This window comes from Tympanuchus pallidicinctus, unplaced genomic scaffold (genome assembly GCF_026119805.1).
Source record: "Tympanuchus pallidicinctus isolate F22 unplaced genomic scaffold, pur_lepc_1.0 scaffold8, whole genome shotgun sequence".
Taxonomy (NCBI): Eukaryota; Metazoa; Chordata; class Aves; order Galliformes; family Phasianidae; genus Tympanuchus; species Tympanuchus pallidicinctus.
Window position 1 is genome coordinate 37,045,773 of NW_026294802.1, and position 16,691 is coordinate 37,062,463.

At 38.9% G+C, this 16,691-nt stretch overlaps 1 protein-coding gene and 1 long non-coding RNA gene across 3 annotated transcripts in view; one reads left to right on the plus strand and one right to left on the minus strand.

Annotated features, from left to right (window-relative positions):
• Positions 1 to 8,014, plus strand: part of ZNF277 (zinc finger protein 277) — a 54,790-nt gene extending 46,776 nt beyond the window's left edge. For both annotated transcript variants that reach the window (XM_052667957.1, XM_052667958.1), the window contains 5 exons: positions 3,991 to 4,058; positions 5,132 to 5,228; positions 6,040 to 6,082; positions 6,676 to 6,850; positions 7,688 to 8,014. In XM_052667957.1, the coding sequence (XP_052523917.1) occupies positions 3,991 to 4,058; positions 5,132 to 5,228; positions 6,040 to 6,082; positions 6,676 to 6,850; positions 7,688 to 7,880 (576 nt within the window). In that variant the 3' untranslated portion in view covers positions 7,881 to 8,014. The remainder of the gene's footprint in view (positions 1 to 3,990; positions 4,059 to 5,131; positions 5,229 to 6,039; positions 6,083 to 6,675; positions 6,851 to 7,687) is intronic.
• LOC128073281 (uncharacterized) lies at positions 3,227 to 8,903 on the minus strand. Its single transcript, XR_008202656.1, has 3 exons — positions 8,737 to 8,903; positions 7,756 to 7,906; positions 3,227 to 3,451 (listed from the first exon to the last, which is right to left on the minus strand). It is a non-coding gene; the product is annotated as an uncharacterized LOC128073281 (long non-coding RNA).
• Positions 8,904 to 16,691: the final 7,788 nt, after the last annotated feature.

A 16,691-nucleotide genomic window follows, 5' to 3' on the forward strand; every position in this document is an offset into this window, starting at 1 on the left:
AAGAAGCTGTGAGACTAAGTAGGTCTCTAATGATAAACATCAATCTTATCCACTTTGCTTTTAGGTTGTGTTCCATAAAGCTTTTTTATCAGCAACTGAATCTTAACCTATTTAAATAGATAATTATTTAGTGCAAGATCTTACAGATGCCTTTTAAAGCAAAGTTGTATATGTTGTATATATGTTAATGTGCTTTTTTTTTTTCCTTTATATATTATCTTCACCAAGCACTGCGTAAAATAGTCTTTTTTAGCTAGAACTGGCAATTGCCTTTATTTTGCACTGAGGGGTTTAAAACCTTTTTGTTCTGATGTTCTGAGAGTGCCCATTGCATTGCCTTACGATCTTCTGGACAGTTCTTACTTGTGTTTTTACGTTCATGGCAAAAGTGCCATTGACTTCTTCTAGAGCAGTAGGCTTTCCCTTCATTCTTTCTGTCCACCCACTCAACTTTTCTTTTTACTTGATGTTTTAGTAAAGTTATGAGGACATGTTTTCATAACAAAAGTTAAATTTTTTGTATGTCAGTAATTCGCTCTCCAAAATTTTCTATTTGGAATAGCAATGAGTAATATTGCAAATTCTTTTGTAAATGTTTTGATATTCTGAGATTTTGTTATGACTTCTGTCATGACCCACAGACTGCTTTGATCTATCTACCCCATATTATCCATACATTCTTTTGCTCACAGGTTAGTGTAAAAATACCTTATTACATCTTACGGTCAATAAGAATAGAAGGGTTTTTTTGTCACATATAAAAGGGGTTTTTTGTGCACATGTAATAGATTTATGTCTTAAGTAAGTATCAAAAGTTTATTACTAGGTACTTACTGAATTAGAATGGGAGCTTTGCAATGATGCAAATGACTCAAAAGGCATTGGTGTCACTTGCACAGTGAATTTGGAGATCTTTTTTCAGTATTGTGTAAGTATGAAAGATGGTATCATCAACCCTATACTATTCCAAAATGCTTGAATTATAAATTGGAGGGAAAAAAAATCAGGCAGAAGAACTGAGCAGCAATGCATCTCAGAGATGTGTTTGGGTTACTTTATTTTTCTCTTCTCCAAAAAAACTTCCTACCTAGTTTTGTCTCTGTGCCTTTCTTAGCCTGTGTCCCCATGAGTCATCTTGTACCAAAGATCAACTAAAAATAGGGAGGGAAGAACTCTGGAGTCTGTGATACGTGCTGGGAGTCAGAAAAGAACAAGGCAGTAGTAAAACTCTCCTGTTCCAACCCAGAAAACTGAGGCAGACCTAAACTGAGAGGGCCTTCCTTTGTATGTTTGAGAGATGGTCACTGTCAGCACTTTAAGCATAGAGTATGTGTTGTAGTAGATGGTGATGTTTATTTTCAAATTGTCTAATGGCACTTATCTGTACTAATGTAACATCGCCATAACGAATGTGCATATGACTCAGCTGAAAATGCTACTTATCACCTACTAGAAAACTTGTTTTCAAAATGGCTTTACTTTTCATCTGTGATATTTTCGTATTGCCAAGCCCTGAGTCATCATTATTAGCTGTTGCTAAAGGGGGAAAGGAAGAGTTATAGGGGTTACTATTTGTATTTAGCCTGTTCTGACTTAAGTAGTGCACATTTTGTAAAATAGTAAACGGAAAACCTCCTTCAGTTGGTGATAGTTCAAATCTTAATGAAATGTTCACGTTCATTTCTCTTCAAGGAGAGATGCAATCACCAAGAAGGAAACACTTCATGTTAAAATTAATCCAGTGTCTATAAACTAATGATGGGGTAAGCCTTTTTATGATAAAGCATCACTAATTTCTGCAGCAATATAAAGCAAATCAGATGGTCATAATAAGGCAGGTGAGAAAAAGGGTATGGGGAAGTTTGCAGGGAAAGCAGCAGCTGTTTGGATTTTCTGAACTTCCCAGGCCTAAAGGTCTATTTGCAAGTAGTTCAGTAATTGCTGTTCGGGGAAAAATGCTTGAGATAGCAGCTGCCTGCCTGATTTCTTTCATTTCAACACTACTCATGTTGGGGTATATTGCCTCAGTGAAGCATGCTGGCCGTCTCCCAGCAGAACCCTTGAAGCTCTGCTCAAGTTGAGGAGATAAAGTGCTGGGGAGGCAGTTAATCTCTATACATTTAGACTTCATTTTAGAAGAAGAAATTCTCAAACCACACCCATTTGCATGCTCTCCTCATTCATCTGCAAGACCCTCATCACCATAAGGTATGCAGCATGTATTCAAGAAGTAGTTGGTTTTACTTGGATATATAGCAAGGCCTTTAGTTCTTTCAGTCATGCATTTTCTATTTAAACTATAAAAATGTAAAGTCTAGGGCTTTTTTTGTTCAGGTTTTGTTAAAAATTTCTTAGAAATCTCTAGGGATGTTACTGAGAGCTCTTGCATCTCAGATGAAAGAGCAAGGGAACTTGAATATATAACAAAGCCAGCCTTGGTCCCAAATGCTTATCAAGCTGTAATGCTTTAAAAAAGATTGAAAGCTTTAAAAATCTTTCGAAGAACTCTTTCCCATCCAATTGCTCAGTTTCTGTATTTTGACACTTTCATCATCATGTCCCCAGTTATCCATTTACCTTGGAATTTTCCATTGATACAAGTTCTGAATAGCTTTTTCCTTTTGCCTTTTTCTCTCCTCTGAATACAAGTAGATAAGGGAAACAGACTTCTTACAAGGGCCTTTGCTGGCTTCTTTGCAGAAATACCATAAAGAAACAGCGACTAACAAAGCTTGTGCCTAGTTCTTTTCCCCTTTCACCTTTAATTAAAAGTTGAAGCTTAATACTGGCATCTGTTTTGAATATGCTCTTTTATGAACATATACTCCAAGCTGCTAAGGGAGCAACTGTGAGCATTCTTCCTTTTGCATGGTTGTGAGCAGCTATCCTCTCATTAAGGTGTTAACATTAGAAGCCATAGGAAACTAGTGTACAGCTGTGAGAACATGTGGTGAGATGTGTTAATGGCTTCATGTTATCTCACAGTAATGGTGACATTAATGAGTCTCCCTCGTAACTCAGAGAGTTTGCACACTACTGTGTAGCATCCCTGAATTAATTACTGAATTTTCATTCTGTAATCTATAATGGCATTATGTTTAGAGCTGTCTAGAGACATTTGTGTATCATTTATCTGATAGACAGTAACAGCTTTAAAAATTCTCATTAAATTGTTAAATGATGGATATCTTTTCATTATTTCTCCAAACAACCATAAAGACACGAATAACAATTGTTACTAAGGATTTTATTACATATATTTATTAGGGAGGTTATTGGAATAAAATAAATGAAAGAGTGACCTTTTTTATTTGCCACCTTCCCTTATTGGAGATGAGACCATCCGCTGTGATCTTTGTGAGCACCTCACAGACATGAAAGGCACGAATTCAGAAGCGCTATTTCAGTACTGGTTAGTTGGCTCTGGTTTGCTTTCAAAGGCAGGAAGAACCTGTCAGTGGAAAGAAAAACACTAGCTAAAGATCACTGCTGGTACTTCAGCTCTTTATTGTCTGTTATTTATATCGCAGTCATGCTGAGATGGCCTGCCATTGTGCTGTAGCTGCACAGAAGTATGGTGATGGCTGAAGATCTTTTAAGTATGAATAAACAGTGCAGAGGGTGAAAGGAAGGACAGAACATTGTGAGTAGGTATGCTTACATTGAGCAAGCGTGATGGCAAACAGAACAGTGTTAGCATACCTTCCTTAGGAACTAACTAGTAGTATTGCAACAGTGGCTTTACACACTGCTTGGGTGCTCTTCTTGGGAGCTCTGTGCTAAATCACCTTCTTCCCAGATGTAGTGTGGGGAATGTCCCACTAAAAGATAATACCAATTCTTATTTTAAGTTATTACTAGGACAGTGCTGTATGACTGCCTTTAGCTCACAGAAATACCATGACCTCCCAAATGTTCATTCACGTGATACGTAAAATGTGGTGAGAGTCAATACATGTTTTATTTTTCCTTTTCTTCTTTTTTCCCCAGGAATTTGGAAAGTCCTGGGAGGAAGTGCAGTCAGAGGATGATCGGGAATTACTAGATAACCTTGAGGAGTAAGATCTATTTATGTGCCCTTATAAAGAACTGTAAGAGCATTACTGTTGAAAGCACTTACAAGGAAAAATCCTGTGCATCATTAGTACACAGTTAAAATTCATTTAAGCCAGTGTAATCAACTCCAAATTGTTTTCATCAAAGGCATTTCTCTTCAATGAGGGCTATAAATTTCGTACTTCAACCACAAGCCTATTTGTTAATTTACACATAGCTCCATCATCTTTTAGGTTTTACAGTGTTGTAGGCAAAACCTTTTATTTTGTACTTAAAATTGAACTGGATTTTCTCAGATTTAAAATTAGGTGTAAGTTTGAAGTAAATTTGGTGGTGCTGACTGATGACAAAATCTGCCCCTCCTCTGTACTCTTCTTGGCTCCAGGCTCTCTGATTACTACAAAGGTGTTTTCCTTGACTGCAGAGAATTGGATAAACAGGGAGTGGTTTGTAGGCACCAGGCTCCCTGACCTTCCTTAAGCTTAATTCTGTTGATTAAAAAGGGAGTACAGTCATATTTTCATCTCTATGCAATACTGTGAATCTTAACAGACGAGTGCTAGTGTTTATTCTCTGCATGCATATCTAAATGTGGCATAAATGAGTGGCTCAGAAATAATATTTGATGAATAAATATCAGACTGATTAAAGTGTGTTTGATGCTTGTGTCTGTGACTAACGTATTGAAAGACTAGAAAAGTTTGAAAGACCTTATAAAAATAAACTCTGAAAGCAATTTTTTATAACTTGCCAAGCTGATACCAAGAAGGTAAGACCCTGATAGTAGTGGAGGGAAGTTGAAGGACTGCGTACTGCCTGCAGCACAGGAGGTACCCAGCAATAACTGCTCCGTTGTTCTCAAATTTCCAGGTTTGTTTTTTTTTTTTTAGACAGAAAACCAATTTCTAATCATATATTCAGCTGTAAATCCATACTTTTCCACTCCCTCAAAGTATTTTGTTTCTCTGGATTTATTTATTGTGCTGTGAAAGCAGAATCTGTAGTGCTCTTTCACAAAATGTCTCTTCTCTTTTCCATGATCAAATGATTATTTTTTTTAATTCTTAATTATAAGAGACTGGTCTGACTGGGAAGAGCACCCTGTGTGTGCAGTTTGCCTGTTCTGTGAACAACAAGCAGACACCACAGAAAAGCTGCACCTTCACATGCAGGTAAGACTTGCAGTAATGGTTTCATACTGATGCTCCACCAAACCACTCTGTCATTTCCCCCTCTTCAAAAACATAGGGAGAGAGAATGCATTGGAAAAGGGCTCAAGATAAGGATATGGAGATCACTCGCCAATTACCATCATGGGCAAAACAACCTCAGCATAGGGAGATTAATATTATTGCTTGTTGCTTATGGGCTGAAGCAGTGAGAAACTGAAACAAACTAAAAACACCTTCCCCAGCCCTACATCCCCTTCTGCTCCTCCTCCCGAGTGGCACAGGGGAATGGGGGCTGCACTCAGTCTATATTGCTTCTGTGGTCTCCTCCACATTAACCAAATACTGTTAAATATCAGTTCTTTCATCACTTTTGAATTAAAGAGTAGGACTGTAGCATCTTTGTTAAGATCAGTTCAACTGCTTAACTCTTTCTTTAGTGCAGAACTAAAGCACTGCATCTGTAGCACCTACATCTACAGTGTTCAGTTCTACAATGAGACTATGAATAGCTGGTACTTTTAACTGTATAGACTGATACAGACAATAAAAAGGTGGGATTTTTAATATTGAAGTGGCTTAATGATTTAATACGTTTGATTGTTAGCATCCGTGTTTCAGTTTTAATATACTGTCTAACAGGAGCATTGCTGTTTAACAGAATGTGAACGTTTCTGATGTGAGAAAACATTTGGGGGGGTTATACCATGCATTCATGTCTGCATATGTCTGTGTCACTCTATGAAAAGCTGTGTTTAATATGACTTAGTTGAAATAGCAGAAATTAGATTATTTTTTTTTCTTTTTTCTCCAGGAATCACATGGATTTGACTTTCTTAAAATAAAATCAGAGCTTGGTGAGTAAGAGATGCTGTACTTGTCAGCATTTGCTGTTAGTGTGGAGAAAACCACATCATAAGAGTACTGGAAAGAGACTGTATCAATTTGATTTCTATATGGGCACCTAACTTTCCCATTACAGATACTGTTTCAGCTGGCTTACAGAAGACAGCCAAACCACTATTTTTCTGGAACTGTTGTTAGTGCCAAGTATGTGTGCTATTTTCTGTACAACCATTGGATTCTTTCAGAGTAGCCCCTACAAACAGCCGTTCTGTAAGTCTCATGGCTGGCTTCTGCAGCCTTGGAATAATCATTACTATTAAGATTATTATTATGCCTGTTAAGACTTGCTTGCAGTTTAGAAGGCTGGGGTCTAAGCTTTGTTTGGCCAGTGTTTGCATTCTGCTGTAGACTAGGAGTAAGCAAGCTGTAATTTTTACAGTAAAATAAGAACTGGTTCCCCTTCATCTAAGAAGAAACATTTGTTCAGTTAGTTTGCAGTGCTGGTCTTCAGTAACCCTTATCAACCTTTATGTTTAAATCAAGAAAGCATTTGTAAATTAAATTTGATATCTCTTAAGTACTGATATGTTGCCCTTTCCTTTAGGTCTAAACTTTTATCAGCAAGTGAAGCTAGTGAACTTCATAAGGAGAGAAATCCATCATTGTCGTTGTTACAGCTGCCAGGAGAAATTTCAGTCTAAAGGAGGACTGATAAGTCATATGGAAGAGACAAAACACATTACATTCCTGCCAGTCAAGTCTACCTGGGACCAACCACAGTAAGGACAAAGATCTTTCTTCCAGCATTTATGCCGTTACTTGATAATGTCTGTAAAGCAGTAAGCTGAAAGTTCTGGTTTTTACCAGTGCTACAGTGCTCAGAGCTCAGATGAGAAATTGTGTTAAAACAGCTCAGAATTAGAAATCTCTGTTCTGTCTGAAGCTAAAATAAACGTGGGGTCCTGCTCTTTCAGTTGCATGCTGGATTCAGTGTCACTATGAGTTGTGCCTGCACTGTCAGGTTAGTATGCAAGAGAAGTTCGTTGCTGCAAAGTGGTCTTTTGTGTGTGTTTGCTGCGTGTGGCATGTATGTCACTGATAGTAGAGATGTGCTGTGGATACACAGAAACACTAGAAACAAATCAAACCCCTTCTTGTGCATATCTAATGTAAGTATCTGTATAGTATCTACCTAATTTGAGCTCTTTACAAGTGGTTTTCTCTGTAGCAAGTGGAGAGAGAGCATAACATACCACTGATTCAGATCGTAAGCAGGCTTCACAAGCCTAGGGGTTGATGCCACAGGGACTGTTCTCACTTAAAAAATCTCAATTCAGTGTTTGGTGTGGGATGGATCTGGATCTGTGGCTTCACTCGTGACTGTGTGGGGAAGAAATATTGGGAAGGCTTGTTGCTGTCTCTTCTGAATAACTTCTAAGGTGTCTGTATCTGCTGATTTTTTGAGCATGCTGCCTACTCATTGCAGACAACCAGACTTTCTCATTTTTCTTTTTTTTTTTTTTTTTAATTCAATCTCAAAATAAATCCAACCTACTTGAACCAGAATATGTGACTATCTAGTTATATTCTATTCTATCACACCTTGTTGCTTCCAGGTATTATTTTCCTACCTATGAAAATGATACACTCCTCTGTACGCTGTCAGACAGTGAAGATCTGATACCTGAGGATCAAAGTGAAGATGTCCCTGTTGTAAGTGAAGATATATCCAGTCTAAAAGCTCTCAAACAGAGCAGCGTTTTAAACCAGCTACTGTGTGAAGAGAACAGCAGCCATGATAAAAGTTGACCTCGAATGATCTTTGAGTGTTTCTCCTGGAATACAAAAAATACATTCTTTCATTCATATTGAAATATGGTGTATATGTTATCTCTGGACAAATATTACATGTATGGAAATGCTAAATAAAATTTACATGTAAACTTTTTTGGTTTTATCTTCCTTTAGCTTACAGCTTTGTTTTAAAATTAACTGCTGGATTTTATGCTTGGTTCTTAGAATATTCCTGGCATTATTCACAAATAGGATTTTTCTTCTATTCTTTCTGAATCTGTCAGAATCAAAGTTCTGTAAGGCTATTTTGTAAAAGTCATGAACAATTGAGACAACATGTCTTCATTCATGAGCCAACCCGTTTTAACTCTTGATCTGTTACATAAAGCATATTTTGCTGTTTTTAAACTTAGACTGCTTCAAAGAGAATGTGGCACTGTTATTCATTATTAATATATAAGATGCATAGCTCCTGTTCTTAAAACTGGCTCAGAAACTTCAGTAAAGCTCTCTCTGGCTCATGGATATCTGACTGCATGGAATGCTGCCAGTCTGAAGCCTAAAAATGTATTGGAAAATTTCAATCTTGGTAGAATCAAAAATCCACAGACTTCAAAGTAGACTTCTTCTATGGTCATGAACTGAGATACCACTATTTTAGGAGATTGTAGACACATAAATCCAAATTAAATCCTCAGAATCTTTATTCAACTGTCCACTAAAGTTACTGTGTTTACTTTAAGACAGAACTTAAAAGTTCCCCAAGTTACAAAAGGTCTTCAGCATGTTCGGAAGCACCCCAGTGTTAATAGAGCAAAGCAGCTCATAGTGTAGCTCACAGCATAGCATGATCAAAACTAGATATTCCTACCTCCATTTTTCCTCTTCAAATTTTATTTGAAGCAGTTCCAGAGTTCAGGTTTGGCTTCCTATAAAATGCTCAACTGCTTTCAAAACCGCTGGCGCGTTCCTTTTCCTTCCTTAGTCCAATGTGTGTGAGTCTCAGCTCAGTGCCCTTCCCTGTCTGAGAAGAGTCAAAGCCATAGCTTTACCTTTGCACACTTCCCTTTACCTGAAATAGATGGCTGTCAATGAGAGTTATTATTTGTCGTTATATGGTGATTGAGAATTAGATAGCAGTCCCTAGGAGCAAGAGCTAAAGCTCAGACCTTTATGCATGTTCTGGTAAGCTTCCATATCTAGCCTAATTCACCCTGCGATATATTTGGATCAGTTTCTTTTAACTTGTATTGAACTTGCATTCTCCTGGCGTTACTCATCACCCACTGGCACTTCTTTTTGCTTCCCCTTTCTTATTTGCTCTTAGGCCCAGGTGCTCCAAAGGTAAATTACACCAACCAGATGCCGAAAATGTATTGTGAAAGTCAGAGCAGCCTCCTGACTGCACAGACAAGCAGGCAAAGAAGCAATTTCTCACTCTGTCAAGACAAAATGAGATAGAAGTGGATCAGCAGGTGCTGAGAGTGCAGACAAAGGAAGGGAGCAGGTGTAGTCGCATACATCTGCATTGGCTTTGATTAAACAGGTTCAACAATTTTGGGGTTGTGGGTTTTTTTGTTTGGTTGGCTGGTGGTTTAACTGGAGCATCCGACTGTCTAAAATAATCTGTAGTCTGTACTTCTTGTAATTATATTAATTTCATGTAGTGATTGGCTGTTGCTGTTGATTTTTTTTTTTCTTTTAAATAGTTTTCTTCCAGAACAGCTACTATTCTTCCTAAATTAGAAATTGATTTCAGTTTTTTCAGTCAGATCTTCAGCTGAGGTGGAAGAAAGAGTTGGTAGGGTTTACATTAACAATATGAGTGTTGAGCAGAGTTAAACATCAGTGAGGGAACTACGAGTAAATCAGCAGCCCATGGATGTGTTTTATGGCACGTCCGTCTCAGAAGGGCACACTAAGGGAAAGATAAAATTTTATTGATATACCATAAAGTGAAATTGCAAAATGTTTCCTAATCAAGAGAAATGTCGTGCTGAGTCACTCAAGTTCCTACAAAGTGAAATCAGAACTATTAGCAATATGAAATTGTTTCTTTTCCTGCTTCTAACAGAAATCTGATTTTTGTGATTTTTCAGGGTAGAATTAAGAAAGGATGTCAAGATGTATTTTATAAATAACGTGGGTTGCTTGACTTTGAGTAGAGAAGAAAAGGTACACATGAAAAAATGAACAGCAGTGTGTTATTTCACTGAACATGGAACAGGGAACATGAGGAATGGGGTTAGAGCTGACCTTGTTACTTCAGGGATGCATGGTGGGCAACAGAGTAGTTTAGTAAGTTCAAAAAGTCAGGATACAGTTTCTAGAGTAAAAATTCAGCGTCTTCACTTAGCATGAAGATGTTTCTAACTGGGTTTGCTAGAGCATACTGTCGTTGTATGATGACCACAATTTTCCCAGAGGATTGTCTTCTTGTCTTCTATAAAAACACGCAAATCAGTATCTGTTTTAAATCTGTAGTAATCTTGCCACTAAATAGAGGACACAGCTAAGATTGCAGACAGTGATACTGAGCTATTACATGAACAAATGCATACTTTTAACACAAAAGTATTTTTGGAAGTCTAACCTGTCCTTCAGCTTAGCAAGTCTCACTCCTAGATTTCAGTGACAGAAGCATTAAAAGAACAGTTCCATCACAAGCCATGGAATTAACCAAGTTGGGTCTGGCAACTGGGCTTTGAACAGTCAAATCAGAAGAAAGAGTGGTGCTGATTGGTATGAGAGAAAGCTGCACTAGTGTAATTCCAATGCACATTTCGTAACACAACACTTCCTTAGCTTAGATCCTCAGTCCATATGCATATCCCTTTGCTTTATCTGAAGCCATCTTCTTGTTCAGAAGAGTAAAAGGAGCTTTGTGTCCTGGTGACCAGTAACTTCTCCTGCTCACTTTACAAGCACCTTAATTATGTCTCTGTTACTCTTCCACACACAATTTATTCTGACAGTTCTGTGCAGACTTGATTTTTCTTAATGAGTCAGCAGTCACTGACTTTCATTTAAGACACTGAGTGTTTTCAATTCCTATATTACATTTGTCTGGCATGCTCTGAAAGAACTGTCAGTGGCTGCTCTCAGCTGCCTAACCAGTAAGCCATGTGCGAAACTCTGACGAAGGTCTCTGCAGTGCCTCTGCTGCTGTCATCTCTCAGTTCCATCCCTGCCTCTGAATTCTGGAGAGATCAGTGCTGGTGAGCGAAGTTATGTTGTCCAGAGAAATTTTTAGCTGCCTCAAATGTGAGTTTACGGTTTCTTTTCTCCAACTCTTGCTCAGGAAGATACAGGTAATAGGTTACAAACTGCCAGGTCAGTGGTTGTAATTACATTTGATATTTGCAATCCACAATCAATTCACTCTCTCTATGTGAAGAGTGGGGTAATATAGGATACTTACAACCAAAAAGATATCGGTCTTTTCTGTATTAATTTAGATAGAAACAAAGGCATCTCCTTGCTACAAATGTTCTTTGGAACACAATTCTCCACCTGGTTTACCATCCAGGGACCAAGGAGCTGCAGTGTGTAGATTATGTACAAACCTATTGTATAAACTTCTGCTAGAAAAAATCATTGTAGTGTATGGATCCTAGAGAGTCATTCAGCTCACTCTACAGTAAACACCTGAAACTTTATTCCGTTCCTCACACAGATGTCTTAGGAGTCACCTGAGATAGTTGAAGATATCCTGCTCCCCAGCCGCTTCTCTTAAAGGATGCTGGTCTCTCAGAGGTTTTTGTCAGCTCCATCAACTGTGTATGAGCATTTCAGATGGCACTGAGCCATGCCAAATTCTGAGCAGCTAAATCCAGCGCCTTTGGCTGATAGCTAAATATCTCTTTTAGGCTGTATTAACTGTAATGGAAATTTAGGCACCAAGGTAACATCTGACATCTGGACTTCTGCATTTAGTTATGCTAATTCAGAGCTGAATCCTATCCTACTGTTTCAATGTTCATTTGAACTGAAGGTGGACCCCGACATGGATCAGATGATTTGCCTTCTGGAGAGGAGTATTTTGATAGCCACACTGGACATGTGTCTGAAATTAGCCATTTCACCTCTGTTCTCACAACAGTTTTAGGGACAGGAGGATGACTGAAAGAGTGAAAGCATTACAGTGTGTTCATTCTATAAGTGATCTCCTGAGCTGAGGAATCTCGATTACAGTCCTCTGTTGAGGAGACATCTACTAAACAGGGATAGTCAAGTAGCTGGACAAGGTACTTTCCACAGGTAGGTTGTAACATCTTTGTCATTCTGTCCTTCTTTTCCAGCACTTAGCACGCAGAGCTCTACCAGACTGAGGCCAGCAGACACTATGACAGTGCAGTGATGTTGTAATGACAATTAAAAAAAAAAAAAAAAAAGCCTATAGTTTATGGTGATTAATTTAACCCAACTCTCGATATTACAGCAGTCTTTGTACCAACTCATCACAGAAGAATGCAATAGATAACACTTTAAATGGCACATCTCCTCTCTGTTGCCTTTGCAAAGGAAGGAGCTTGTAGCTCTGCAAAAACTGAGCCTGAAAAGACCCCAGTGAGGTGTGACCCTTAGGCTGGCAGCTCGAACCTTCAGCATCAAACAGGAAGGAAGAACAACACAAGGACTTAGGTGTGATTTCACGTTGCAGGATCTGCTGCTAGGTGTGAAACCTATGCCAGATATCAGTCATTTCTGTTATTTTTAAATCTATGGGCTAGTAGTTGTTCTTACAAATAGTTTGTCTGACTATACTGCAAAGAAAGTGCAAGGGCTATCAAAGGAAGTAAAAAGGTACTGCTTTTTATCTGCACTTGATGTTCCAGTATGCCCACACAGTCTTAGCTCTGCTGCAACCTTTCATCTGCAAGTACCCACGCCATTATAATTAAGCAAATGAGAGATGCCAGAACCCCCCGCCCTTCTTCTTGGCACCACGAGGTGCCTGGAAAGCAACAGAGGCAGCTCTTCGGTGTTATGCTAAGCATCTGAACACAGGTAAACTGCACATGTGTTTCTTTAGGTTAAAAAAATGCTTCAAAATTTCAGACTTTGAGGCAGCTGTGCAATGCATTTTTGTATCGTGTCACATCAGGATGTACTGAAATCCACCAGAAGAATTACAGGCAGATTTTTGGCATCACCTTAAGCCATGGCTCCATTGAATGTCTGGAGACTTGTTTTTCATTGCCATGGAAATATTAAAACAATATAGAAATAAATAATGCAGGAACTGCTGATTCCTCATTAGAAAGGCTATCTTTGTGAATTGCCTGCTACGTATTTGCAGAGTTGAATGTTGCTTTAACCTTGAAGTGGCTTTAGCTTTAACCTTCCAGTTCTGTTATGTCTGGTTTGCTACTTTGTGATGCACACCTGTCTGAATACCCTGTACAGATACACTGCTGTGAGCCTTCACAGATATGTGGCCCACTTTAATAACTGCTTACCCTGCTTGACATTTTGCGGTGAGTCCAGGTGAAATAAAGAAGAAACAATCACAGACATGGCTCAGCTTTGTGAAGGAGGCTCATGAACATGTGGCAATTTGGCCTTGTGTATTCCTACAGTCAACAACTTTTCATGCATCCCTTGACAAATGTTTCTTCCCTGTGTCTCAGTTTCCTAACCAGCAAGGTGATGATTGTGCAGTGATAGATACCAGATAAAAATGCCACATATCAGACACAAATACAGTGTATGCATGCAGCCAATACATATTGGTCAGGTTGTGGTATTTAAAATGCTTGCTTATCAGGTGGCTAGATTGCCATCAGAAAAGCTGTTCATTCACCAAGAAACTTCATTTTAGAGGGAATTCCCGTAAGTTTTCAGAATTTGTCTAACTTGCCATCACATTAAGTTTATAAGTAGAGAAATAACATTCTGAAGATGACCATCTGAGCTTCCAAGCATTCAGCTGCACACAGACCAGTAAGAAAAGGCATTGCAGAACATAGGAATGACCATGTTCCACACTGGTTTAGAAAAGACACTCATGATAACCTCCTCCAAGTCTTCAAATCTATAAACCTGTGGATTTCCTGAAGTTAAAAGAAATAAAGAAATTAAAAACATTGTGAATCCTTTAATTCACTTAATTGTTTCATTGCTTTTTCAAACAGTGTCCATTTGAAGTCTTAGCTCCCTGAGAATTTTCCAAGCACATTTTGTATTCTCATTATATAGGTATTTTTAAAAAGATTCCTAAGGTTTCCCTTAAGCCCATGGTATTTTATGTATCTTACCTTTGCTTCTGGGTAGGAAAGTTTCTAAGTAAGAGGGAACCTTTTCATTGTATCTGATAGATTCCTCTCTCAAATGTACCATAATAATGCTTTCATCTGTATTCCTTTCTTGGTCAGATGCTTGAGCCTTCTGGGCTCTTCGCTCTGGGCCAGCCAGACAAATGGGCCACATTTTGGGTAAGCAAGATATGAAATCATGGATCACTTACATGTATCATACCATATACCGTATATCACTTATGTCATCCTGTTTCTGCAGACATAGGGTATGAAAAACATCTTAATGAACCTTAGTGTCAGATGCTTGATTTCTTTTTTTTTATTATTATTTAATGGAAAACAATGGGAATCCAGCAAAAAATGTTGAATAAAAGGGCCCTCAAAATCCCTGGACATTTAAGCCAGATAAGTGCTTACACCCAAGGCAGTCCCACAGCTGCCTTGGGGCAGTCCCTCATTTACCCCTAAGTGTGTTTTGGGGACACAGGGGTAGGCAACAGCAGCCATCACGCCTTCAGCAGGAGGCTGTGGTCTGCTGCAGGGTAGCATGGATTGCTGCCCCACAGGTGCCACTCCACTGTCCTCAGTGACCAGCGATCTTTAAATATGAAAGAGGTGGGATTCTTGCTGTTTCCCACTGGATTCTGGTGCTACCAGGAAAATGTTTAATTGCCCTCTAATGACTGCTTTAAAATCTGTTAGACAGGATTCCGATCAATGTCTAATATGAATGTTGACACCTTGCTGAGGAAGAATCTTCTGCTATTCTATTTTATTTTTCCACTGGAAAAAAAGATTCCTTACCGTTTGGCAGTGCTTATCCATTAGATTTCCATCTGGCTTTGTGCTGATTACAAATAGTACAGATGAACACTGACATCTTTGTTCCCAGTGTTCCACCCCCATCTATCCCCTTGCCACCCCCCCTCCCATTTCCCCCCACCACCTCATGCCTCTCACCCAGCTCTACCTGGCAAGTGAAGGGAATGCTCTGGCTCTGCTCCTCCTCCCGTGGGATGGCGAAGCTCAATAAGATGGCAGCAGCTGCTGAAAGCTGACCTGAAAAGAAAGAGAGGGCTGTGGGTCTAGAAGATTGGAATCTGTAAAAACTATGCCCCAGGTGCTACCATAAATATAAGAGTAAAATGAAAAATACAATTGGATAATAAGCTGTGAAGAAATCATAGGAGGGACTGGGGCTCTCTGGAACACAAAGTGGAAATTTGCACTGACCTCCAGGGTGACAGCACTGGCTAGAAAGGGAAAAATATTAAGAAAGACAGTATGACTACTGCCGAGCATTTCTATGAGAAAAAAATATTAAACTGAAAATACCAGGGCAACACTGGCCAAAAATAGAGCTGAGAAAGCCAAGAACATCAATCTGCCATCTAAGGGGCAGCAGCAGCTGCCAATGAAGCCCCATAACTGACTACAGCACCAGGAGAGCATCTCAAAGCCAGCCCAAAGATTATTTCACCCATTGTTTAAGGATTGAGCAGAGCTCAGCACCCGTGCAGGATGTCTCCCAGCAGATTTAGGACTTAGCAAAGGCAGTGGAAGCTTGTCAGTCCCGTCACACATGATCTGTGTACGCTGGTCATGGAGGAAAAAGCAAGAATGCGTTTTCTGTATGGGTGTGGGATGATCCAAATAAAATGCCGTTGTTACGGGATCTTGCAAAGCGGCTTTTGTAAATCAGCACTGATAATTTATGCTCTCATCTATTGGACATAGCAGCATTTGAACACAACGTAAGCAGATGACTGGTGTCATCTGTTGTGCAAGCTGTGAACTGATGTCCTGGTGGCTACAGAACAGTAAAGGAAATCTGGATTTTTTTTCTGTTTCCAAGGAACAAAATAATATTCTTCTTTTTAAGTACAGTGTTTCCATGTCTACCTGCGAAAAGGCTTTACCCATCCAAAAGGTGTCATCTTTTTGCCCACATTTAGAGCAGTCACAGCCTGCCCTTCTATTTTATAACACATTTAATTCCTTGCCCCTCCTGAATTTGGGTAGCAATTGAAACAGTCTGAGCATAGACTATTGATAAGGCAACCATCCATTTAAGCAGTAGTCCAATAAATCTCATTTTAGGTCCTTTTGTTCCATTATCTTGTTTTAATTAATGTTTTAAAATTTATTTTTGCCTTTTTTTTTTTTTTAATTATGAAAAAAATATGTTTTCCAGAGGCTTAGAGTTAGGAAGCTGAAAGCATGTAATGGTGTTGCAGCTTGAGATGCAGGATTTCCTAAGATACCAAAGGTGTGCAAATACATGCCTCTTCCTCAGAATAATCCCTTCAAAAAAAAAAAAAAAAAAAAAAAAAAAAACCTGAAATAAATGCATTTTTAAGTTTATTTCCTGTTATTAAACTTATTGTGTCAGAAATGGGAGCCATGCAGGGAATACTCAGCACACAGGAAGTATTACAAGGCATATTTACAAAGGGGATGTGACTTGATTACACTCAAGCACCAAGAGATAGAACAGCAGAGGTAGAAGCACACTGCCTAATGAATCTTTCCAAGAGAATTCCCTTCGGCCCCAACCCACAATTGA